At 42.2% G+C, this 27,993-nt stretch overlaps 1 protein-coding gene across 2 annotated transcripts; it reads right to left on the reverse strand.

Annotated features, from left to right (window-relative positions):
• Positions 1–5,015: 5,015 nt before the first annotated feature.
• synj1 (synaptojanin 1) lies at positions 5,016–27,983 on the reverse strand (the record flags this gene model as incomplete). Of its 2 annotated transcripts, none has more annotated exons than XM_079237385.1 (31): positions 5,016–8,773; positions 9,730–9,972; positions 10,105–10,157; positions 10,231–10,420; positions 10,522–10,574; positions 11,220–11,261; positions 12,753–12,791; positions 12,986–13,108; positions 13,734–13,916; positions 14,072–14,237; positions 14,413–14,491; positions 14,575–14,787; positions 14,987–15,113; positions 15,521–15,677; positions 15,796–15,954; positions 16,040–16,232; positions 16,314–16,454; positions 16,656–16,740; positions 17,025–17,216; positions 17,678–17,701; positions 18,070–18,235; positions 19,253–19,405; positions 19,503–19,584; positions 19,669–19,844; positions 20,467–20,563; positions 22,631–22,692; positions 25,258–25,341; positions 26,431–26,656; positions 26,912–27,179; positions 27,604–27,690; positions 27,860–27,983. In XM_079237385.1, 31 exons carry the CDS (start codon positions 27,981–27,983, stop codon positions 7,751–7,753), a joined length of 5,010 nt encoding a protein of 1,669 aa, XP_079093511.1. In that variant the 3' UTR covers positions 5,016–7,750. The 2 variants fall into 2 exon arrangements, with proteins under 2 accessions (XP_079093511.1, XP_079093510.1); XM_079237384.1 differs by adding an exon at positions 12,002–12,049 and having other exon boundaries at positions 9,730–10,142.
• Between the last annotated feature and the right edge of the window lie 10 nt (positions 27,984–27,993).

Consider the following 27,993-nt stretch of genomic DNA (forward strand, 5'->3'; position numbering starts at 1 on the left):
TGTGTCCTACAAACTTCTCCACTATCATTCACTCCGACTAGCAGAGTACCTCCCTCTGTGTTGAGGAAGGCACAGCTGTACCTCATAATGTCTGCTGGAAAACGCAGGGTCAGATATTTACCTCCACCTAGTTTAAATTCAATGTGTCGGGTTTCGTTTCCTCTGTACGCTCCATAATCGAGCTTCTCGCAGCTGGCGATGTCATCGACAGACTTGAAAATCTGTCTTTTCACAGTCTGCCTATGCCTTTTTGCTCTGGTTTACAAGTCGAGGACCTCACATCGCTTGTGGTTCTGCCCGGCTAAAAGAGCCTTCTTCTGTCTCCATAATTCTTGAATGGCAGAGTTACTCAAGGGCCCGCACACACTCGCATCCCGTCTTAAGTGCACCTCCCACTCGTTTTCCCAGGAAAGGCTCCAGGTGCTCTGAAAGTGAGGTAGATCACCTTGAGATCGGTGTCTGTCACCGGAAGGAAGTGCACTGTGTATTTATCTCGATATAGAGGAGGATTGAATGTGAAATTTGCGAAGTCGTCTATCAACTAGCGGGTCTGGACCTCCTTGTATTCGTTCAAACGTGTCCCACAAACTTCTCCACTATCGTCCACTCCGACCAGCAGAGTTCCTCCCTCTGTGTTGAGGAAGGCACAGCCGTACCTCATAATGTCTCCTGGGAAACGCAGGATCAGATATTTACTTCCACCTAGATTAAATGTAATGTGTCAGGTTTTGTTTCCTCTGTACGCTCCATAATCAAGCTTCTCGCAGTTCGATGTCAAAGACAGACTTGACAATCTGGCTTTTCACAGTCTGCCTCTGCATTTTTGCTCTGGTTTACAAGTCGAGGACCTCACGTCGCTTGTGGTTCTGCCCGGCTAAAAAAGCCTTCTTCTGTCTCCATAATTCTTGAACGGCAGAGTTACTCAAGGGCCCCCACACACTCGCATCCCGTCTTAAGTGCACCTCCCACTCGTTTTCCCAGGGAAGGCTCCAGGTGCTCTGAAAGTGAGGTAGATCACCTTGAGGTCGGTGTCTGTCACTGGCAGGAAGTGCAGTGTGTATTTATCTCGATGGAGAGAAGGATTGAACGTGAAATTTGAGAAGTCGTCAATCAACTGGCGGGTCTGGACCTCCTTGTATTCGTTCAAACGTGTCCCACAAACCTCTCCACTATCGTCCACTCCGACCAGCAGAGTACCTCCCTCTGTGTTGAGGAAGGCACAGCCGTACCTCATAATGTCTCCTGGGAAACGCAGGGTTAGATATTTACCTCCACCTAGTTTAAATTCAATGTATTGGGTTTTGTTTGCTCCATAATCAAGCGATCTTGAACTTGATCGGCTTGGATTCTATTCATACATTTTTTACGAGTGAGAAGTTTGGAATAAAGCAAATCAAAGGAATCTGTGACGACAGAAGTGTGGGCACTTTTTTGGCAAATTTCGGACGCGCTCGGCTCGATTGCGCATGCGCAGTTGACCACTGAAGACATCCCTTTTCGTGAGGCATAATGGCGGATAAGCGGGAAGAAAGCACTACTCTGTCAAGTTAACCTAGTTGAAGGATTGTTTCAGCTTCATAATAACGTGTTACCGTTCATATATTTAGCGAACTTAGTCGTCCCTTTGCCATATTCTTCTTCTTTTAGTTAGTGGTAAAAGGTTAACTTTATGTCATCGATTTCTAAAGCTAACGTTAGCTAATGTTTAAGCTAGCATGACCATCAAGTCCACCGTGTGAAACCCCTCTAGAATAGCTTAAGTGTCAATATAATGACAACTTTGGTCTCAGCAAACGCAGCGTGCTTATTAGCGGGTGCAATGATAATTATGTCAATCTTTCAGGGCCACTTTTGAATTCGGTAAGCATGTCTTTTTTTATAGTTCGTGTCCATGGCTTACTAAACCCTTATGCCGTGTTCACACCAAAACAGTTGCGAATTTTCGCAACGCCACTTCGCCTATATCGCGCCGCAGGTGAAAAATTCGCACTATGTGATTAATCCGTTTTTTCGCAACCATCGCTGGGGAAAGGGGGCGGGGCTTATCTCTGTGTCTTGAAAACATTTACTATTTCCTTCATCCACCAGGTAAATAACCACTAGTTCTGCTTTATACTTGTTGAGGAAGTCCCACACACGTTGGAACATCAACCGCCCCGTGCCTGGGTTCATAACATTATCCGTAGTCGCACACAGCTCCGACTCCTCCTGGACGAGTGTCTGAATGAAGCCGCTTCCAGCGCTCCTTCAGCGGACCAGCAGCAGTTTGATTCAGTAACGGCAGGACGGCGGTGATGCCGGGCGGAGCTTTTATCTCCGTGTTTGTGAAAGCATTTACTATTTCCGCCATTCAGCATTGAAATAACCTCTAGTTCTGCTTTATACTTGTTGAGGAAGTCCCACACACGTCGGAACATCAACCGCCCCGTGTCTGGGTTCATAACATTATCCGTAGTCACACACAGCTCCGACTCCTCCAGGACGAGTGTGTGAATGAAGCCGTTTCCAGCGCTCCTTCAGCGGACCAGCAGTTTGATTCAGTGAACGGCGGCTTCTCAACGCTGATTGGCTTTCGCAACTCCGCGTCATGCGAATTATTCGCTGGAGTTGAAATATTTGAACGCCGGCGAAAAAGCGAAAAAGCGGAGTTGCGAATATTCGCAACGCCGTTTCGCCTCTATCGCGACGCCCGGCGAAAAATCCGCTTTTTCGCAACCTAACGCGGCTGTGCATTGACTTAATATGTAATCTGGACGCGCGAATATTTCGCAACTGTTTTGGTGTGAACACGGCATTATGGTCTTATGGGAGTCACGCAACGTTATTGCCATTGAATGAAGATGAAATGTAATGTTAGTTAGTAAGCTGAATGAGAAACAATTCAATGACAACCGTATGATGGCGGACCTGCTGTTACTCTACGTTGTTGTTTTTTTACGTAAAAAGAATGTCTTATATTGTGATATTTATTGGAAATGACATACAATAAAATGCCCCTCAAATGAATGAATTAAAATAAAATACTGGTGCCAGAAAATACAATACATGTATTGTATACATGTATTTTGTATTTAAAATATAGGAAATACCTTTTTCTGGATTTTCTCTTTTCTCACAATTTGGTATAGCAGAGCATTCAGGTTTGGGCCATATAATGTACATACAGCTATGGTGAACCCCACACAAAGTTAGAACAGTCACAGAATGTCAGTGTAACTAAGCAAAGCTATTAAAAGACAACAACTTGATTGATTATATATTTTTATTAATGGGACTTAAAACTTGATAAACCCCAGAATTCTTCATCAGGAGCGCTTCCTCACTCTTAAAGTCCAAGTACTCCCATGAATCGGTACCAGAGTCACTGATGCGACGGCAAAAAAAACTGCAGCGCCTGGCCTTACAAGAGCATATAAGTCCATTTTACATGTTTTTAACACAATTCAACCATAAATATTAACATAGACCAAGTTAATATTAACATAACTCCCCAAGTTATGAACATATCTATTTTATATACCAAGCTTGATGTCACACATGATTGGTGCACCTTTCTGGAAATCTTACGACCTACGGAATCCGCCAATTGTGCAAAAAAACCTGAAATATGACTTATTTATGGATGAAACAATATTCCACACAGCATTGCTTGGTATGTATTGATGCGTCTGCTTGAACAGAGCACCTCTGTTATTAACCAGGAAGAAAGTTAGGACCTAAATCTACGGTACGCGAAATGTGAACTAAATTAATTACTACAAATATTTAACTTTGCAGAGATACTGTTAACACTTAGTGCTATTTTATAGTAGAACAAAAGCAATGATATGCATAATTAAAAATATAAAATACATTCTGGATGTTGTTCTTTTTTCAGACAATCTTTTCTTTTTTCTTTCCTGTGTTCTATCATCAACCAATAAACAAGTAACACATATACTATATGAACCTCTTAACTATTCCCACAAGTGTTTTCTGTATATTATACCCTTTTGAATTATTTAAATAGCCCTTGTGGTTGAGGAGAAATTTTGTATTTAGTAAGGGTATGCAAAACCATTTGGAATTTGAGAAAAATGCCTGGGGCTTAAGCGGAGGACATAAACTTTGGCTTTGTATCAACAAGAAAATATTCATCACATATGAATAGCATCACACAGGTATATGTATACTATAAAAGCAAAATATATAATTAAAACCAGTTGAACACAGGTAAGGAGCATACATTAATTACTGCACATCAAGTTCTGCACAGAAAAAAGAATACAAATAAAAGGTAAATAGTAAATCAATACAAAAGTGAACAGGTAACTTAACAAGTGAGTAGCCTACTTACTTCTCTTTTACTGTACCTTAGCCAGTGGCATGGTAGCCTACTTATTTCTCTCTTACATTGGCCAGTGGCATGGTAGGCCACATAGTTCTATATTACAGTGTTAAGTGTCTCATACAGGTTCACACTGACTTGAGACCCAACCACTGAGTAGCCAGTTTAGTTGCCTTTAAGAACAATTAACCTTTCAAATAGTTCTGGTGTTAACCGCCTCCTGTGCAGATGGAATATTATTCCTGCAAACGAGAACAGTCTCAACCGGAGCTGAAGAGGCGAGGGTTGTGTTAAATCGAACAAAAAGGAGCTTGATAAGTGAACTGTTTTTTTTGATTCGTGGAGAAAGTATTTTTAGTGTAAATACAAAATTACTCCACTCAAAATATTTTATTACAAATTACGTTCGATTTTTTTATTTGCCCTATCAAATACAAATTACAAAAATACTCAAAAGTAATTGAAATATGTATTTCAAATACAAGTAATATAAATACTGCTCATCTCTGCCCTCACCTTCCCTCTCTGAGCCGGAGTTGATTTCATACCTTCAAACTTGTCGGATGTCACTGAGCAACTCCTCAAACACAACAGAATTTTGAGTTGAGGTACATGCGGTTTAATTGTTTGTGATGTGTAATAAGGTCAGTTGGCAGTTAGAGAAGACAAACATCAACATTCAGGGTCAACTTACATTTATTTTTGCATACATACAACATAAACTGCTTTATACATAAATGTGCAATCAGCTTCGCACTTAAAATATGGAACGTTGGATATTAACATGAATTGCAGTTTCATGTTTTCTCTTTAATACATACAGAATATGTTCAACAACACAGACTCTTTATTTACTATGGTTTATAACCATAAAAAGGGACACCAACCTCACAAAAGGAGCAATGCGTTTCCTATAAAATCTCATCTTGAACATGATAGGACACAAAGCGCTGGATGGCCCCCTACAGTTAATGCAGATACATTATCTACTGCACACATCTGGATAACACAATGAATGCTTTAGAGATGACATCAACATTTAAGCAAAGGCAACTTGATACACTTGCTTACATAGATAGCCAATGCTTTCAGTGCAGTGAACAAATATAATTTGTATTTTTTTGTTTTGTTTACATTGTGTTTAAACAAAGAGTAGAAGCATTAGTTAGCTTGTACTTTCTTGGGTGATGTTTTATCCTCCACCAGCCATTAAAATGCTTTGAAGACATTTCAGCCGGTTATATCATTTCTGAAGGTTGGAGGAATAACACCTCATTAGATGCTGGCATGTGTCATGTTTGGGAGAATTGCACTCTTACTGATCATTTTGCAAAACTATCGCTTGTCGTCATTGCCAACATTGACGCGACCTATACATCTCAACAGCAGCGGAAAAGAAAATAACATAGTATATGGAAAAAATACTGACACATCACCTCTGACCACATAACAAACACACCTCATGAATGGTCACAAAACCAGCGAGGCTCAGTAACAATTACGCTTGACTGGAGGAAATGGCCATCACACAGCTGGACCTGCAAAACGCTGGGAAGAGTTTGACACCCAACACTCAAATCACACCACTGTCTGGAATGTGAGCCACACTGTGCCTGGGAAGAACACAGTAAACTGGAAATGATAATCTGGTGATGCATTTGAAGAGTAGTTGAGTCTGTATAGTCAAGGTGGTGAATAATCTTCGGTTAGTATTGCTATGGGGGAATTCTTACATAGGTGAAGGGTGCTTTGTGGAAAAGGTCCTTTGTCTTCCATTGTTCAGATCTTTGCATACAGTGAGGCCACTCCATAGCCCGTTGCAAGCAGGAGATTGGAAATACAGTTGCAACCATTTTCGAGTGAATACAGTGGCTGATAGTTTAGAACCTGTAAGCAAATACACTGTGTGCACTTCAAAGAGAAGACTTCCTGGGAGAAAAGCTCTGATATTCCTCTAACTCTTAACTCTGTACACACACACACACACACACACACACACACATACACACACACACACACACTCACATCCAAACACTGCCAAACACGACAACAGACGATATGCACCTAAAACACAACACATTACTTCTCACCACAGTATCAACAATAGATTATTTAGAGTAAATGTTTGTAGAAATTAAAAGCATGGCTTTTGCAGTAAACAAAAGTTGAATTTAAAAAAAAATGTCCCCTCTTATTATTATTATGCATGGCTCGTTGTCTGCCATGCCCACGGACTCAAATCACACCATCGTCGTACTTAACAGCAGTATACACACACACGCCACATTCTCAGATATTACAATAGTGTGGTTAAATGCTTTGGATAAATCAAGAAGGATCAAAACACTGTAGACGTGGAACGGTCATCTGTTCAATCCGCAGGCTCTCATTTATGTCACTCTGCCATCAACAAGAAGACAACCGAGAGCAGCCTTTCAGTGCATCAGTTACATTTTAGAAATCACTGTTACGGCCAACACAAACACATGTACGCACATCTAGTGAGTCGTTTCCATGTCGAAAACACGCATTTATACATAATCACTATGTATAGGTTTAGATATAGCGCTACAAAATATATTCAGCTAAGCGTAACAGCCCATTAACAGTGATGACTGAATAGAGAGAGCGCAACATAACATGTCTGACTATCAAGTGGACGAGATGACATCAGTCTTGCGGCAATGAACAGTTTGACTGACTATGACACAGACTCGTGCTTTTCCGGTTCACATTGTGGCGTCAGCAAGGAGGCAATGACAAAACCCAGTGCAACATAAAGTACATTCATGATAAAGCTCACAATTCGTCTGTTAAATCTGCACCCCTCAGACACTAAAGAACAGAATGAAATGTATAACAAACTATGTTGGGGCAAATGTGAAACCTGCAGTGGTTAGCCTTCTACGACATGTAATCTGAGAAGGTAGGAGATTACCCGCTACTCTGAGAATCCCGCTCTGATGTACAGATTAGTCAGGAGGATGGATATGAACCGCAGCGTGTCAGCAAACGTAGCAAATGCCGGGGAAACGCTGAACCTCGCAGGCGAAGGCAGTGTGCTGCACGGCCACACAGAAATCGCTTGCTATTGCACACGTTAGACACATGATTTGTGCGTATAGATGTACTTTATATAACTCTATACCATAGACACAGGCACATGCTTGCTGCCACGATTAAAAATAAACATCAGAACAATTCATATTAAAATAAATGTTAATATCAGGGGACAAGCAAACATCTCTGTGGTTAAGTTAGAACACACACTTGGGCCCATACACTTCTGCTCGAGACATAACACATTTCCTATGATTCAGAGGGGGATTGGTCTATACTTTTTAAATATCGTCTTTTTGTACATACACACACGTATACACATTTATCATAGATCTATACATATCTGGATATGCCCTTTACATATTAATAGTGATCATGTCTTTCTGTTGACTCCCTGGGGAAGAAGCCGTCGTCGCTGGGTCCCTTTGGGGGCTTTGGGTTACTGTTCACAGTTCTGCTTGGGATGGGAGGAGGGAGCGTTGGGAATACTGAAGGGGCCGAGGATACCCAGTCGGGCTCGGAGTCAAACACAGAGCTTGAGGACTGAGTTTGGGACACTAGGGAACTGGAGGGGAAGATGGGGGCCTGTGGCGTTTTGGTTGGAAGTTTAAAACCCAAATCATCATCAAAAGTAACCCAACGCTGGGTCGGTTTCCCTCCAGGGGGAGGTGGCTGGCGACGAGGTGCGAGGACAGGCGGAATGGAGGAGGCTGGCGCCAGGGGCAAGCAGGGGACAGGCGATGGGGCGAGGGGGAGCAGAGGAGCATGTGTAGAAGGGAAAGTGGGTGACGGACCAAACAGGGACATGGTCCTTTGGAGCTGGGAGGTGAATGCAGCAGTAGGGGCTGCTGTAGGAGCAGACGTGTGGACGATCGGTTGAGTAAAAGCAGACATGGTCCTCTGAATGTTCGGAGTCGGCGTGGGACGCTGGACGCTGAAGTCCGGCGTGAGCGAGCGTTGCTGCTGCGGCAGTGGGCCCGTGAAGGGATTGGTGCTGCTTGGTCGGGCTGGAAGCGGGTCAGTCAGGGGGGGACCAGGAGAGGCACGCAGCGTCTCCTGTGAGCGGCTACGGGACGGGACCGGAGGAGGCGGGAGCAGGGAGGAGGTGAGCGGCGATGGGGTGGAAAGTAAGGAAGAGGACGACGAATCAAGTGCCTGCAGGTCTGACAGAGCGGAGGGCTGGAGGGAGGAGGAGGATGGGAGAGTGCTGGAGGACGCAGACGTGGATGCGGGGATAGAGGGGGGAGCGCGCAGAGAGGAGCCTCTGGTCAGAGACTGGGTGGTGTGCCAAGAGGATGAGGAGGAGGAGAGGACATCAGAAGCAAGTGTGCCGAAGGGACCGGGCTGCCATTGTGCTTCTCTTTGGATTCCATTCAGTCCATTGGTCTAAGGAGGAACAAAGCCAATGCCATTCAGTCACAACAAATGTGGTGTGAAAATATGAACCATGGGCTAATTTGTGTTTTACTGACTAAAGGTCCATAAGTTAATTTATTATAATCTTCTTTCTTTAGCTCAGATCAAAGTTTTCAAGATATCCATTGTAAACAAAGAGCTATGTATTTACATACAGTGTTTCTTACTGGTGGTCAAAAACTCCACACACACAATTGATATACACAGACTACTGCTGACAACTGATATATGTATCACATACAAATCACCAACTCTAATACAAATGAATGAAATTATACAAATTAAACAAAATATCAAATTAAACTATGATGTCATTGCATATGTGCTCACTCTCAACACCAGAACCACAGTGAGCGGATATGAAAGGACTAGTGAGGGGGAAATGGCCAACAACTAAACATCAAATTTTCATCTTTTCTTTTCCATGTCGTTTATGGTTTGGATATGTTGACCGACAAACAGAAGACAAGAAATGCTTTGGTTACAATATCTTTTGAGAAGACGAAATGAGAGGAGGTTACTGGATGTAATCTATGAGAGGTATTAACAATATCAGAGCAGAGGACTGTTGTGCTATGGAGGATGAGACAAAGAGGTGGTTTAATATAAAGTACCTGTCACCCTGAGGGCTTCTCCAGCTTGTGAGAGAGAGACAAATGTATCAGAGAGACAAAAGCAGGAAGAATGACAGACAACTAAGCTCATTTGATTTGAGCCAAAGGAGCAGAAAGAAGCTTTTTTCGCGGTCTCCACCTCCAACACATAATTTAGCATGCAATATATTGTCTAATGAGAAGAATTTGAGAATCTGTCGTACATTATTTAACTACATTCAAGGAGAAAAATATCAGTGTACTCAATAGATAATTATATTAGTGCTTGTTCAGTTGCAGAAATTCCAATATTTGAATTATGTTGGCACCAACCTGCGCAGATGGGGCCGTCTCAGACTTGGCAGCCTCAGGTGGCAGAGTGTGAGAGGAGCGGGAACGTGGTGGGGGCTTAGGAGAGGCTAGACCTTGTGGAGTGCCGGCAGGGGCAGCAGCAGCAGGAGGGTGCCCTGCTGTAGAAGCTTGCGATGGCTGGAGTGGAGTTTGAAGTGTGAGCTGCATCGGTGGTGGCATTTGGGACTGAGCTGTAGGGGTAGCTTGTTGGGGCTGCATGGGTGCCTGCATCGGCTGTGGGACTTGGGACTGAGCTGTAGGGGTAGCTTGTTGGGGCTGCATGGGTGCCTGCATCGGTGTTGAGGGTTGGGACTGGGGTGTAGGGGTAGCCTGTTGGGGCTGCATAGGTGATGGAACCTGGGGTCTCGCTGCAGGGGGCTCTGTAGGAGGAGGACCTGAGGGAGGGGGAGGAAACGGGACAAGTTCAGGCTTAAATCCATTGTATCACATTAAAAACATTCTCTGTAAAACACATTTCCTTACCCAGAGGCAGGTCAGTCGGTTTGACCTGGCCACAGGGCACAGGTCGTGGGGCTCCAGGGTGGGTGTCTGGGATGGGCTGAGGGGCCCCAGGATGCACCTCTTGGATGGGTCTGGGTGCTCCAGGGTGAGAGGGGGGTGCTGGGCGAGACTGAGGAGGCATACTGATTACTCCCGCCCGAGGAGGGATGTTCTGGATGACAGGTAAAAGAGAATATAGAGAAATTAACACATTTGGTAAAAATGTGTAAAAGATAGGCCAAACTTTATGAATATTTTGAGTTGTAAACTCACGGGTCTGGGAGCACTTCCAGGTCCAGGAGCTCCTACTGCTACCTGGCCTCGAGCTGAAAGGATTAAAGACAGACAAACCGGCTACATCAGCAACAAAAAACAACATACTATTCTGTATTCGTCATGTGGACTGTGCTCCCTAGGGAGAGATTTAAAGTTCAATCGAAAGAATTAAGATAGCTTTTATTAGTCTTGATACAAAACTAAGTTACACACGAGAGCACTGCAAACCCACCCCCAACCTATGACCAAACAAATTCCCCATGGCTGACTTAATTAATAATGATGACTCAGTCATTCCTGAGCTGCAGGAGGCCAGGAGGAGAGGCAAGCCTTGTTCTGTGAGCCAACTGCTTATCACATAGCAGACACAGACACCTTTTCAATACTCCACTGTAACCCACCTAATCACGCACATCCTTAAATGTGACACAGGGATTCAGCTACCCACACACGCATCATACAAATGGGTCAGGTGAAGACAGGCCGAGTCCCAAATTGGCTAAGCGACCAAACCCTGTCCTCCACCCTGGGACAGGCTTATTTTGTGTCGAGGTATAAATACATTACACATGGTTTACAGTAGACAGATGGGGATAATCTCAGCCTCGTATCGCTTCCAGCTAGTACCAGAAAGATGAGCATTCATGGGACAAATGCAAACCGAGTGAGGCTACGTCATGCTTTGTGACACTCACCTGCAGGTGCATCTGGCCGAGGGAGAGCGGGGCTTTTTGGTCCTTTGCGGCACGAAGGAAACCAAACCACATTAGTGTTACACACGATGTGGAATACTGGTCAAAGGAAGCAAGTGCTACCAATGACCACACGTTACAATAAGCACTAAGATTAGCGAATGCCAGTAGTAATGCAGCAGAGCAGTGACGTCTGAGATGCTGCGAGTCTGAATATCTACCTGCCTCAGGAGGAATTCCCCACTAATCATAGTGGATTACTAAAGCCGAGCTGCCTTTAAGACCATTTCATGTGTGGACCAAAGGGATTTTCCTTTAACTCACGCTATCTCCTCAGTTTTGAGAAGACCGTGGTCACCAAATCATTATTTGTTTAGAACATAGTGATCGAGTGCACATGTGAGGTATCCAGTTCACTACTATCTGCAAACATTTCAGTCAGATGGTCTCCTGCATGACTCCTGATTATAATGGGATTAAAGTATTCTTATTATGATGCATAGCCTTCCTCGTACTACTTACTTTCACACCTCAATACAAATGTTTATAAAAAACAAACATAGAAAAATGCCTTTTTTCATTTGCTGCTTATTTTGCACTTAAATTAGTCAAACACCAGCTACCAAACACATTGCTCTTGCACACAAATAAAAAGATGAAGATGGCCCCCAATGATGAAGAATTGGTCAAAGGTGAACCATCAATGTCCAAAAAAAGCATTGATGACTGGGTGTAAAGCTACTGGGATTAGTTCATATTTAAAGACACACCGCCTGGCCAGTTACCTTCACTGCCTCTCCTACCAAACAGAGGGCTGGGAAATTCGCCATAGTCTTCAAGTCAAAGAGGGGAAAGAGTATTTCAATATAAAAAACATCATCACTTACCAGCTACTCCCATGTAAAATAAATTAAAAGAGGTAACACTACCTACGACAATGTCTAGGCTAGTTAATAAAGACACTTTTACAGTACTCAAAAATATACTACAGAGGAGAATACTATTGTAAAGCTAACTACATTTTAGAATTTACATTCACCAAAATCACATATTGTGTGGAATGATTGTGATGCACAAGAAGCAGTGCATTTAGAACTAGACCCAAAAGCTCATTCAGCACTCGAAAAACCTTAATCCAGAAGTTGTTGTCTTAATTCAAAACATGACTCAGCAACCCCATGGCCTACTTACACTTCAAATTTCAATCCGAAACTGATTTGGGTGGATGTTTCGGCAACATCCCATGTTTTAACGAGCTGAAAAGCTGAAGCTAAACACAAGGATAGCCCAGTGTTGTGTACATCCAATCAGGTGTAGGAGAGGGTTGGTGTCATGTTGACGTCAGCATCACACAATCATCTGCAAACTAACTATGCTGAACTGAAATGAGCATTGGAACTGATGACAGCCTACTGATACAACGCTAATGCATTGTGCTTCTCTGTGTGTTACATCAGATGGAAAATAGCAGCCACTACTTGAAATGCTTCAGCCCTGTAAGCATATCAACACACAGTTCAATACTAATCACTTTACCTCTAGAGTCCTTTCTAACTGGCAGAGGGCTCATGCCTCCTTCAGGAATGAGGCGAAGCAGTGGGATGAAGGTGAAAAAGATAACAACTAAATGAAGCATCTCATACTGTACCATGCTGAAAAATTAAATATCCACACTTCCAATGTGTGATTTTATTTGGTTGCTCTGACTGAAGCTATACTACTGTGATTAAAAAACAACAAACTAGACAAGGTTAAGTATGATGCTTTACCTGAAGGTGGTGGTGGGCGTTGAGGAGGTGCTGGTCTGGCTGGGGGGGCGTGGGGACGAGGGGGAGGCGGGCGTTTGGGTTCCCATGATGTGGGGGCACCAGGCTGGAAGTCAACGGGAGGCCCTAAAAGGGAAAAAAAAAAGAGTTGCAAATGAGAAGAGAGTGGTTTAACTAAGGAACAACGTTCGACCATTTGCAATTACTGCTGTACTGACTGATGAGTTGCCAACTTAATTTCGTTGTAGGTTTTTACAATGACAATAAACATCCTTACCTTAATTGTTTTTAAAAAATTTTTAACTACCAAGATTGGACACTGTGAGAACTTCACTCTCGACAGAAAATTAGCCATGAGCCCTAGTTTTCTGAAAGTCTAATAGATAAACATCTCTCAACACTGGAATTTGTTCTGCAGTTGTGAACAGTGTTGACCAAAGAAAAGAGGAAGCTAACACTCCATGCATTTGAATACTACATCATAGAGCATGTTTCAAAAAGAAACAAGTAGTTTACTGGAAGACACGCTACACACCCTCTAACACTAAACATACATCATCACACATTACATTTTACCTGGAATTTCTCTCCTCAGTGATGATGGGCTTAACTCTTCTCCAGGGCATTACAAACAGAGCAGAATTATAGTTTATATTCCAGCAGGCAGAGACTGGAGCCAGAGCTGTTTCATGGGCTGTACTTTTAGCAACCTGATTCCAGGTGTGTGTCAAGATGTGCATGTTATATATACCTTGTGATGGTCGGGAAGGCTGTCCTCCACGACTAGACCTGCCGGGGGCAGCAGGTTCTCCGTGGGTAGGGGAGGCACAGGGACTAGTGCGGGGGGAGGGGAGCGGGGAGGATCCAGGGCCTGAGCCTGCTCCAGGCTGAAGGTGCTGGGGAAGGATCTCCTCCACCTCCTCGTCCACATCACCTGGTAATTGAAGGCAGGAATGCATGTACTTGGAATTGGTTATGCACACAGCGTTAGGTATGTCAGTGGTGGTAAAAAAAAAAAATCACAAAAAATGGTATTCATAAAGATCTCTGAAGATAAGGATTGTTTATTGATTGGTCTTCATCCCTCACCTTCCATATCATAATCATCATCGCCCATGTCCGTGTCCTCAGCAAGCAGGGTGGAGCTGGCCGAGGTGGGGATGCTTCCACAGATTCTATCCACACTCATCTCCTCCTCCAGATTCTTGATCCAGCCTGGACTCTTCAGACGGATGTCAATCATTTTGCCAAGGACCTACAATGTTACCACAAGCCATAGACAAGTAGACAGTAGTTATCAGGAATACCCAAGAAAAAAAAAGTCTTACAGAAAATACATTTGGGGGAAAGCACATGTTATATTATTACTGTTAAGGCTTATGGAGTATTTGTGTAGTTAGAAGTAATTAATAGAATCAGTGATGACTTACAGTGGAAGCGCTGAGAGAAAGAGCAGCAAGAGCAGAGTAACCTTCCAGGAAAGTCACCCACATCTTCTCCTCAACAAACCTGCATAAACAAGGACATCGTCAATGTAGAGTCACTGTCTGAAGGTGATACATCTCTGTCCCGTGTTGGGCTTTTAAGCTCACCTGATAAGGATGACCTCTCCGAAATTAGCAAACTTGTCCAGCAGCTCGTCGATGAGAGCATCGCCAAAGTAGTCGTCAGGGCCGGAGGAGCAGAGTGACACCAGGATGGTGCCGTCTGGAGGCCCCTGCAGGGCAATGACTTCTTTGTAGACCTGGTGTCGCTCCTCTGGGTCGACCTCCAGGATGTCCACGTCTATTATCGACACCACGGGTCTAAAAAAAGACAGGAGACATTGAGGATGGTGAGGTTTGATTAAAGATAAACAAAATATATTTGATTGCAATATTGTTCCATTTCACTACGAGACCAGTGTGTTCAACTTGCCAACACACATAGATGTGATATGAGAAGGAAATGCAAGCAAATTATACTGTTGTGGTGAACCCTAAACAGATATATCTTGTTATTTACCTGTGGTCGGAGGTCTTAAGCTCAGCCCTGCCATAGTACTTCAGAGTGCCTGGGTTCCAGGGGTTATCTGGATCGTCGTCATTGTCCCCAGATGTAGAAGCTGCTCCCACTACATTCATCTCCTCAGCTGCAAAACATGCACAGATGCATATAAAATACAGTTCTTTGTTGTGGGAAAACCCGCTAAAATAGATAGACTCCTTTCCAATTGCCAGTGGGAGAGTATACCTTTCTGTTTGCCACTTTCTGTTAAAGCGGCAAAAAAAGAAGAATAAACAGCAACAATCAAAGCTTTTAAGTATTTTGGTCAGCCTCATCGTGAACGAATAACAAATTGTAAATGTTTTCCCAATCAAGACAAAAGCCAGACGTTCATGGGTGTCAGAGGGGTTTTTGTCTAGTCGGTAAGGGGCTTAAGACTAAAACATATTTTTGCCAGTGTTTTAACTTTGTCTTCAGTCACGAGGTCTTGGATAGAAGGGATGGAGATTATCTGGGTTGGTTTGATTCATCAGCATTGGCTCTGCACCTTACCTGTTTTATTAAAGTTCCACTTCCTCCTCTTCCAGAGTATGCGGTCAGTCCAGGCTGGTGTGCGGCACTTCTCACTGGTGTCATAATCTTCTGAGAAGAGGTCATACTTATAGGTGGGCGCAAAATCTAACTTCCCCTCGATAAAACCTCGGAACACCTGTTGAAGAAGTGTCTGCATTAGCACGCGCTATAAAAGGATTAAAGTTATGGTACACTGTTTTATGTTGAGAGGAAGTGAAAGCGCTGAAAACATGCATGTGTGCTGCGGGTCATACCAAACCAGCATTCTTCTGGTCCACCAACTGGTCCCCAGCTGTCAAGGCATCCCAGTTTTGCTGCTTGATTAGCTCTTTCACTTCCTCATTGGGCATGCTGATTCGATAGTTAAAGTCTCCACACCAGAAAACGTAGTCATGCGAGTATAGCAGACGACCCTGTGAAGGACAAGACGGATGCGGTTATATCCTTAAGTAATGCAAAAATATGTCTGAATCACTTGTTGATGTCATATTTTTTTACCATAGGGAAGGTGAGTCTGCGTGTGATCTCACTGTAGTCGTCATTCCTCTCCTTGACCTGTGACTGGCCAGCAGCAAAGTGGGAGCAGACGAAGCAGATGCTGGTGGTATGGAAGAGCAGGCGGATGGCTACACCCCCCTTATTGCCTGTAGCCCCGCCCATCCCAGTTTTAACAGTATCTACGGCAACATCCCTGGAAAACATATTAAATGCATAAGTTACATTTGTTACAATAACAAGATACGCGTCTCATGACACTGTGCACAGCTCATACCTGATGAAGGGTGCGTGCTGTGGGCGGATGAAGACAAACAGACACACTCCCACCAGCTGCTCTGACGCAAGCAGCACATACTTGTGGTCCCGTGATAAGTTTTTTTGTAGCTCAGCTGCCCATAGTTTCTGGTTTGTAGTGCTGAGACGAAACAGAAATGTGTGTCATAAGGCAGAAAAAGAAGAGAAAAACAACAATACACAATAACCAAAAAAGAAGTTAGAAAATTGTATTTGTCCCTCCTCAAGATGTAAAACCAAAATAATTAGATAATATTAGCCTTGTCGACTTGTTATGTCAAAAGAACAGACCGGTCAGTAAGCTAGAATCTTGCACACATACCTCGCACTGACAATATTGCCGGCATTTAGTTCAACCATTTCCTCAAAACCGATGGCAAAGATATCTATGGGGTTTGCTTTGCTATCTGTAAAGACAAATAATACACAATGTTCAACAAATGTCTGATAAAAAATATTATTATATATTGGAACATAATAAAATGTTGTCAACAGCATAGCAATTAATTATTCTTGTTCAAGTGAATGCGTCCACCTAGAAAATGCTCAGTTTGAACAATGTCAAGTGTTTTTGACCATAATAATCTGGCACATAAACCTCCTTTAAACCAGAGATTTAACAAATAGCATGTTAAATATTGAGTTGAGATATGCTGGTGCAGTGAGTGCAGATGAATAATCACCGACATACCCTGGAACTCAGGATGCCCGGCCTTCTTTGGAGCATCCAACAGCCAGTCGTTGAGCGTCTGGTTGCGGAAAGCAATGCTGCGAAATTGTTTACCCCCGTTGACGTTCCAGGTGCCAACGCCCACTCGGATCTGCTTGGGCCTTGTGTATTTATGGTAGTTCTGACACATTCCCAGCAATACTCTTGGAGAGGCTGTAGAGGGGAGGAAAGTATGATTAGAGTGTAAAATGGTGACGTATGTGTGTCTGCAGGGAGGCAGGCATACAGGGAAACAAAACAAAAAATTTGAAAAAAATAATCAAAATCAATGGGAGAACATCCAAATACAACAGAGGAAGACTAAAACAATGTCCTAAAACATGAGTCATGGGATAAAGGACACAAACCAGAGATCTTGTTGAAATACAGATAACATTCAAATAATCAACTCTGGTCATGGTTAATTTCTGTCGATAAATTTGCAAAATTCAGCATTCTTTGAATCACTATTGCAAAAGCCTGATGATGATGTGCAACAGACAGAGGGTTAAACCACGACCAAAATTGGACGATAAATGAATGAACAATAATGAGGAGCAAACACAAATGATTGGACAACTATGTGACGGGATGAAAAGATCCATCCACTGCGGGCAGTCTCCCAGTTACTATACCTGATTGTAAGACGGGCTCAGTGACTAAGATTGTGAGCGGCGGGGAGAGAAGGGAGAGAGGGCGGGTTAACCAGTGCTTCAACAGATAATTCTAGCAGTCGGTCAGCATTAATCTAACTGGGACAGAGAGCTGACACATGGAGATTACACATGACGCGGTGCAAACCCTGCAGAGAAGCTTCTGGCTATCAGGGCTACAGCAGATACAGGTCTAAACAATTCCTCCACATTGTAGCAGAAGAGAAGATTTTCTTAAAATTATAAAATATACACGCTTCAAAATGTAATATGGAGCAAAAACTTGCATTTGTAACACTATTCATATGTACATTTTAAGGAAGATGTGATCTGTTGACTCAAAATATATTACGGTATATGTTGTAAAGAATTACCATAAAGACTGGAAGTAGTGAGCAAGGCCCGAGCCTTATCTGCCAAGTCACTGTTGAGTGTGGAGCCCAGCCGCAGGATGTCTATGGCCTCCTGCTTAGAACTGTCAAAGAAGTTGTTCTGGATGGTCCTCGTCACAGAGCGGGCGCCATCTTTGAGCTTTCCAGCCTACGTCACACAAAAAAGAAAACACCTATGTTATTAGGTATACTCTCACTTGGTGTGAAAAAAGGTTTGTATTTCCCACTCCAACCACGGAAGAGAAGAAAAGGAGGAACACATAAGGCAGATCTGAGTAATTTTTGACAAACCGGGAAGAATCAAAACTGATTGATGTGCAACATGCGACATGGTGATCATTTTTATTGATTCCTCCGAGTTCATCCAATCAAGACAGCAGATGTAACCAGATAATGTAGGCAACAATCAAAAAGATGATACGATCGTGACATTTAAAATGTTTTTGTAAACAAATTTCTGTCGATCAGCAGAGAGCTCAATGAAGCTTTTGAGAGTTGCCTGGTCATAAAGGTATGCATCACATACCTATAAGGAAATACCTTCTTTTTTTTTATTTATTATAAAGAGGTCCCAACAATTCCATCCTCATCATTATTGTTTAACCTACGGACACTGAAATCAATAATGCACCAGAAATAGACCCACAGCTCAAAAACAACATAGACTGCCTTATTAACTTACCACAGAGATAGAGTGGTCCAGAGGACAGCAGAAAGAGATATCACACAAGAGTTTAGAAACTGAAGCACACAAATAAGATCAACTCTGTCACTGCATGCACAACTGCACATTATTTTAAGTGCTATTTATGGTTTTAAATCTAATTTGAAAGGTAACACTTGTTTACAGTTGTTTCTCTTTTATTCTACAGTGCCAGAAGTATATATTTATTTACTAGGGCTAAACTGTTTATCAAGATTGTCCATTCCAGAGTTTCTAATTAAATATCCAGCCTTTACAACTTTTTAGACCAAACAAAAATTGTGTGGACGTTGTTACGGCAGGCTGAGCTATACCATAAAGTGCTGAAATCAATCAAATCTGACAAAACAATGGAACTCCTACATCAAATGCAGCTATGATAAGCTGCTGTGCCTTAATATTGCCTCCATGGTGAAACTGTGATTTAATGTGAACTTGTATATTTGTGTGTCTCTTGTGTACCTTGGCCTTGCCATCCAGGGCACCAGTGCCCGCATAGATCTTACTGACGGAGTCTCCATTGGCAGACCACATGGTCCTGAAGACCTCCTGGAACCTGGCGACCAGCTGGGGTTTCTCTGTCAGACCCATTTCCTCCAGTTGCTTTGGGAGCATCTGGTGAGGAACATGCGGTTTAGACTATGGACTTTGATGGAAGAAATGCAAATGCTATTTCATAACAAAACAAGAGCCTACTGCAAAAAACTATTACCTCAAGGGCAAAGAAGGCCTGGACACTGTTGGTTCGATCCAAACAGTCCAGGCAGTTGGTCCTAAGGGTCCCACCTTGAGTCCTAAAAAGACATAATGTTAAAGATCAATAAATAAAAAAATATATTTACTACTGCTTAATTCATGTTTTTGTATTAATTCCTCACCTCACAATGCCCATCTCTGCAGAGTAGTAGAAGAACCCACAGTCCTCTATGAACTTGCTGAGGTAGGGTTTGAGGACACTGTGGAGTTTGTCTGCTTTGCCCCCCTTCACATTTTGATGGTAGTCAAAGTTCACCATCTTCACTGCTGATACATGCTCCGATGCCTTGAGGTGACTCTGAGAGTGACAGAGAGAGGAACAAGACCCGATTACAGAAATTTGAACTGAATGCAAAAATGTTGTGCGTGCAAGGTGTGTTGCCTGTACCTACGAAGCAACATTAGTTTGCAGTCATTAATGAAAACCCAATGAGTTCTAAGGAAACCTTTGATTGTAGTACGTGAACATGCAGTTGACAGCTGGCAATACTATCAACTTGGTTTCCTTAATGAAAAGATTGACATTACAGATAAGAACAACAACCCACAGCTAAGTAACCATAATATTTCACATACAGAGTGAAAATGAAGAGATGCTCTACATTTCTTTTGTGCATTTGAATCCACACGAGACAACATTGCTGGATATGACCAACCAGGAGGTGCCTTTAATATGAATCAATGTAATGTAGTTTTAAACCTCAAAATTAAGTTCCCTATGTGGTTTTGTGACAGCTACAAGGCCACAAAGGAAAATGTGATCCGAACAGTGCAAGGTACATTGATTGGGATAAGAATCTGTTTTGATGCTCAGCATTTGCTGCCAGTGTGTTTTGGACTAAATCTTCTTGGTGAGAAGTATCAGATGAATGTAGTATAGTACATGTCAGTGTAAAGGGACAGATAATCGTTGCTCTCACCTGGAAAGCTTTGCTGAGCATGTTTTCTCCTTCCTTACTCCCGAGCAGGTTGATGATCACCTGTTTACCATACAACCTCCGCAGTGTAGTAAAGTGTCTGGAAAACAAATATACAATCACATTATAAGCATTGATTAGGTCTAAAATGACATCACAGACTAATACTGAATACATTCCAACAATTATCAGAACATTAAAGTCTCAATGCTTGGTACCAATGCTTAAGCTTGATAATTACACACAATGAATGCTGCAGCCTCAAGGAATATATCAGAGATACTGTACAGAGGCACGACACCGACACGCCTGTATCATTTTTCTTTTTACAAAATGTTACTTCTCATGTGTGGCAAAGGAATGCAAACGACTTTGATTGGGATTTGAAATATGGATTCAGGTTTCACTTTTGGAGTAAGCAGGGAAATATTATTGTAAAAAGTGGAATAGGTCTTATTACTTATTTGTATTTCAATGCATATTTCTTCAGCAGTTACATTTGCTCCCTAAAATAAGAAATATAACTATGTACATGAATGGGATTAATCCAAAGATGCACTTAGGTAGGGATGTGTTTTTGCAGAGTTATAAAGACTGGAGGGACAAGGACATTGCCAAGAAGAGACACTTAAATAAAAGCGGGCCTCTGGACAAAATGGTTAAATACACTGCAGGAATAGATGGAGCAGGAGCACCGTCGAGCAGAGATACAATAGCGGACCTAGGCTACTGTTGATGTTTATAAAAATATGTTCTTGCTAGCTTTGCACTATCTTCTGAATTTCAACACAGGCATCTTGTCACTGCAGAAACTGACTAGATACGACAAAGGATGAGTCACACGTTACAGATACTGAGAAAGACTAGATGCATTGCCAACTACTTGGTGTGGAAAAGTGATTAATTTGTTTCAAAATATAACCGGCGTACCATCTGACGTGCTCGTCTCAACATGTTCGGGATACTAAAAAGCAAGGGTGTTGATATCTGGGCTCAGTTCAGTCAATCCTCAGAAGTCTAAGATAACTAGAAATTAAAGAACCACTGGTGGTCTTTATAGATTTCCAGCAAGTTCGTATGGGTGGAGCCCGGCGCAGCACTATCAAGGTGTGCCACCGTGATTAGAGCAACCGTCTGCGATCTGGAGGAGTTTAAGCCTAGTGACTTAAATGTCTCAAAGCAGCAACTGCTCTAATGCTGTAATGTCTCTGAAGACAGGGAAAGGAAAAATATAAGTGTGTTATTAAAAGCAGGAAAATTCTGATTTAAATGTAATTGGCTCCTTTCACAGCAGACATTTTACATGTTGCTGCAGGGTAAACACAGGTGTAATTAATAACAGTAATTATGGCCCTGTTTAGTATATGTTGGCCACAGACCTGGTATTGTGCATGTTGGCTCAGTGGAGTGACTGGAGCGTCACATACTTCATCTTTTTGTTATCAGACTGACAGCTTGGTGAGCGTTGTTGAGTTTGCCAACAATGACCTACTGTCTGTAAAGTATTTAGAAAAATGTTAGGTTTGTTTGTTTGGGTGACCTGTTTTGGATAACAACGTGGATGATTCTAATTTTGGTGGCACATATTTATCAATGCCCATCTGGTCTTCACAATTCACTGCCAGTTGAGAGAGGAGTAATGAAAGACCCAATCCAAAGCTTCCCTCCCCCAACATTCAGTAGTTTTCTTTAAGGATACAGTTAATGAATGAGAGAATAGCATGAAAAAGTGGAAAAGTGGTGGGAAATGAAAATGACATGACTCATCAAACCAGACAGGATTTATCAGCCTCACGTGACTGAATGGAAATGAAGATAAATGATGTAAAAGTGTTTCGTCTCTTCAGCTCTCTTTGACTTTAATTGTCTCAATAATAAGAGTTATTGAGGGATACAACAGATCATGAAAAGACTTTCTAACAAATGAAGAAAGTTGTTTGTGGTCCTTTAGATGTTCAGACCTACAGTGAACATCCATGTTAACCAGATGGTGAGTCAGAAAACAAATCAAATATGAGACTTGACTTTAATCTGTGATCTGTAGTGATGTTAAGGAAAATTCAGATCAGTCCGATCAGCTGCAGCGTGTCGGCCAATAAAAGCAGCAAGAAACCGCTACACATTATTGACATTCATGTACACACAGTACACAGAACATTTCAATTACCTTTCGAATGCTGGAGCATTTGCCTCAAATCCCCTTGAGAGTTTGACACGATGAGAACCGACCTGCAGGTCAGAGACAGCCAGAAAAGACACAAAAAAAGTCACAGTGTTCTTCTTCACTTAAAATCAAATCCTTAAAGGAAAGTTACAGACACACACATGTTGCAGATGACCAGAAAACCTGCTGGTGAAGTTGGGATAGAAATTGTGTGTAAACGAGACCTTCATGGTGGAAAAAAAAAAAATGGACAAAAGGGCATAGGACAACAGCAACGCAGGGTCAGCTAAAGGACATTTGGTTATATGAAGACACTGAGCAGCAGAGAGATCTTGTTGCCGTCACCTTTCTTGCAACTTTCAATATTTTTTTTCTTTTACCTTCACACTTGCCTTTTGTCTCGCTATATATATATATATATATATATATATATTTTTATTGTCTCATTTTGAAAGAATACGGGTGCCGACTGAATCCCGAGAAACACCAAAGCGCATTACAGAGGTAACGACAGGCATGACCCCACATGATGACCACACCTTGACTGGCTGAGCCAGACGCTACACAGCCGCTGTCACATGGTTATCTACTCACTCTGAACTGCAGGTCCTGACTTGTTCCCTACCCTTCACTGCGGAAACAGCCGCAACTTTTATTTATCTTCTCTTGCTTTCTTAAAGATCTTCTGTCTCTAATGGCTTGTCATTAGCAAAAAAGAACAGCATCTAATGTCATCGTCCCTCCTGCAGCATTCAGTATCTGCCTCCTCTTTCCCCTACTGGTCACTCAATTCAGGTCAAAAAGCAACATAGATGAATTCTGGATCTAAACCAGTCAATGATTATTACCACTGCATTATCTTAAGAGTACATTATCCACACATATTTCAGCATGTGCACATTTTGGTGAGGCTTGGTTTTGGCATGCAATGCTCAACATTTTGCTCCATGCTGCTGCCATTTTGTCACTCCATACTTACTCTTCCTACTGTTGTGCATGCAAGTCTATGCTTTGCATATTTAATAACTTCCTGTGATGGCATCTGAAAGTACTCAGGTTACAGCTGTACACCAAAAACCAAAACCTCTTCCCATCTTACTCCAACTCAACAGTAACAGATAACACCTGGAGTGCAATTTGTGAAATCAAGCCCTCACTTTGATTGCTCTCTAATACTAAAAGCATTTGATGCACTCAAAACATTTCAAGGTTACATATATCATGCCACTTACAAGGTTTGTCCTCAACTGTTAATCATAGACATTCGTCAACCAATTCATTAGATATTTGAATCAGTCATTGATTGATTACATGTTTGAAGGTTCAGGATTTCTTAAATATAGTACTTCCTAAAGTACAAAGCATATTTGTGAATAGTATTGTGATGCCACGTACAATCATATTCCACTGATGGTTCTTTTCCCAAATCAACCATAAAATAATGATAAACTAAGATTTCGTCATCAACCAGGACATTTTTCCCAGAAGGGTAATTCACCACTATTTCTAATGTAAACTAACTGTACCGAGATCAATAACTCTGCTACTAAAACTATTCATCCTGCCCAAGGAATTCATTTCAGAGAATGGAAAGGGGAGAGTAAGTTTACAAAGCCACTAAGAGATAAAACAGCGCTTTTAAAAGCAGGAAGACTTAAGTTCTGTCTGAAAACAACCCGAGCCCACAACCCTGTGTTTTGACCAAACTGTAGACATTGTGGACTGCATAGGTGACTAATATGGTCTTGACTTCTCTTGGCCCTTGAAGAGATATGCATAGCTATTTTTTCCAGATTGTCAATTAACACCTATCCAGTTTCCTTGCAAGTGAAAGGGAAGTGGTTAGGGGATGTTTTCAGACCAGGCGCTCACCTGACCAAAGAAGTCTGGGAGCTGAGGGAAACAGAAAAATACCCTTTACCAACCACTATATCTATCCTTAACCTCCCCCACGTCTTATCTAATCCACGAGTCTGTGCAATGTCAGGACAAGGGCAGGAGAATCCCAGTGACGTTTACGTTGTGCATTTAATGGGTGATTCTAGTCCCTGCTTTAAATCTCCACAGGAGAGGTACTGGGTAACAATCCAGAATGGCATTGCCTTAGCAGCCCCCCCCAAGCCTTTGACATTGCACAGAGAAAGCCTATATGCAGTATGAAAGCACCAGCACCAGCAAGAGCCAAAAAAAAGGTTATACCAGGTGGGGGTTCTCATCCATCCCATCACGGTGCCGATTCTCATTCAGGTGCAACAAAACACCCTTAATGGACTTTTTCTGAACACAGCATGGACAAAATGTGTTAAAACTAATATAAAGATATCCAGTGTAATTACAAGGCGATGTTTCAATCCCCACGTATGCCAAATACAGAGTATTTTAATGAAAGTGTTTTTCATTGTTTTGAAAGACCTCCACACAGGCTTCATCAGAGTTCAGTGCTTACACTTACACTGTGCAATCAACTGGGACTGATTGAGCATTATCTGCAATGGCAGCATATATAGAATGGGCAGGACTTTGACACAAGCATGAAAGCTGCTTTAGGATTTTCATATAATGTGGCTAAATATAAGACAACCTCTCACGATTCGATGCTGGCTTAATAGGATGGATTTAGTTTCCATTACCTGGATTCCTGGCTGTTCCCAGAAAAGAGGAATGGACCCGCGGATCTGTATGAAGGACGAAACTTTGTCATCCAGGAAAATAACCTGTTCAAAACAAGAGGAGTGGTTAAGCTCATTTGCAATGTAAAAAAACACAATTTGTAAATTCACTTTAAGAAAAACACCTTTACTAAACCTACAGTCACATTACAGGATGATTGAAAGAATATAAGTGGAACATAATATAGCCTTTATAAACTGTTAAAAAGATAAGGAATTGACAATACTTCAATTCTTCTCAAGGAGAAATCACATCATATGTAGAGGGGGTAGATCTTTTGGCACTGTTCTAATAGCACATTTTTTAGGCTCAAATCATTAATCAGCAACACGAAAAGCTGTCAACACTACAGGGACTGGCCAAAATAACCAGAACACCTGACAATACAATATAATCAAACCCTGCAATTGCCGCTACACATATGAAGCTTCTATTGTTCAATTTCTATTTGGACTTCTACAGAGAAGTTGAATGACCTCAATGGTAGTTTTCGAAGAAGCAATTATTGGTGTAGCTGTACTGCACTACTCTGTTTTACAATCGTAGTAGTTCCAGTTATTCTGTATTCTGTTGTTCTGTCTACAGTTTTGTGTTTGTTTCCTGAAACAGGAACTATAAAAAGAAATAAAAGGCTGTCATTTTCTACAATGAAGATCCGGGAAGTAAGCTTGTGTCTTCTGATAATGTGCTAACTCAGCAATAAAAGCAAAATACTGATTGGACTGATGTTTACTAAATAATGAAGTTGAACTATGACAAAGTGAAAGGCTTTAGACTTGAGCTTGACCAATCAAACAGTGTGCTCATATATCATCAACATCATCATCATCATCATCCTTCTGCTGCTGGTTTTCCTGTCAGTGTTTAATGTTACCTATGAATCTATAATACATTTTATTGAACAATTTCATTCGACAGTGACTGCACAAAATGTTAGAGCAATATTGTTTCACGACAAGGCTGTAGCAGGTTTGCTCCTCACCAGTCAATAGATAACCAGTGTTTGAACAGGCTGTATTATCCAAGGTCATGTGACCATGCACAGAGCATGTAGGGGCTGATCGAACTATGGTATCAAACTGAACCCTTAAACAGAAGTGAGAATCAATAAAACTGTCCAAAATCTAAGTCACCTGTTCAGTCTCCACAAAGTTGGCCACCTGTCCATCGTCATTTGTTCCACGGACGTTGAATCGTGTGCCAGCCCGCTCTGAGCTGAGGCGGGAGAAGATGCATGCCTTGGCCTGTTTGTGGCCTGCATAGATGGTCCTGATCTCGACACCACCACACATCAGCCTCAGCAGCCAGTCGTCACAGTTTACTCCGTAGTGTTTCAGGTGCAGGTGCAGAGATTGGTTCCTATTGATTAAATCAAGACAGACAACAGTAAACACAATCAAATTCAGTATGAACAGTGAATCTTCATACTTAAGTTGCAAATCACACAGCCCCCATATCGCACATTCAGCAGAAACAATTTCACCAGAAAGACTGCGCAGAATGCAGAACATGTATTTAGTTCATATCCACTATTTCAGAGATTGTTAAAGCCAAACACATGCCTATTAATAATCTCCCTATAACGTGGGAACAGTAATCGTGTCAAGCTTTTACCAAAAGAAGCGGTTATCTGTCGTGTCCTCTAGGATCCTGCGATGTGCACTGAGACTCAAGTCCATGCTGACACCAGTGGCAGACCAGGCAAAGTAGAAGTGTCCTGAGTTCAAGATCTTTCGCACTTCAGCGATCCGGTCCTCATCTCCTGAATCATTCGTCAGCGATATAAAGTCTGTCTGTGTGACCCTGAAAACCTCAGAATCCTGCACCTTCCCCACAGAGCTGCATCCTGTCACAACCACCAGACTGTGGAGCATGGAGTCACCTAAGTGGAGTATGCCAAAAACGAAAAGGGGCATGAGCATGAAAAAATGTATTGTAAATATAAAAGCAAGCAGTATGTTAATTGATATGGAGCATTGCATTAAGAAAAGATACAATAGAACATTAGGCCTAAGAGACTGGACAAGAAACAGTTAATTCAACTCCTACTCCTTTAAAGGAAAATCACCAGCCAGCCAAATCTCAGCCATCTTTAAGACTTTAATGTTTGACGCAGCTTTTCCCCTTGTTGTGATAACAAGAGCCTTCAAGGTCATGTGGAGGACAGGAGAATGCAGCTTAGAAGTAAGAAGCAACAGACCAAGAAAACCAGGGCCTTCACAGTCACATTGGTCAGAATCTGGACTGTATCCAGGAAATTTCTGCAACACTGAGCAATGAAAAGAGAAGATGTGCCTGTAGCTTACCCAGGTTTAGGCGGAGGACGCCCAGGATGCCATAGGCATCAAGAATCTTGGCATATGAGTTTTTAATGGCCTCCTTTTCGGCCGCCGCTAGAAGACAAACAGCAATGTAGGAAAAAGTTGGTAGTGCTCTACTTCAAACCTTAAGGTAAATGCCTGTGACTTAATCATAGTTCAAAATCACATCCATCATCTGATAGTAAATGATACGATACGTCTCTTATCTCTCATTACAGTGCAATCAAACAAGAGGTCTTACACAGAACCGCGACTGCCCCAGATTCAAACATGAGGCATTCTTCCCGGCTCCTCGTTTCCACTATGACACTGTAGGGAGGTGGGTCCAGCTTGTGGTAAATGCGATATCCCTTGCTGAAGGCCATTGTTGATCCA

Source organism: Taurulus bubalis (genome assembly GCF_910589615.1).
Source record: "Taurulus bubalis genome assembly, chromosome: 2".
NCBI classification, from domain to species: Eukaryota; Metazoa; Chordata; class Actinopteri; order Perciformes; family Cottidae; genus Taurulus; species Taurulus bubalis.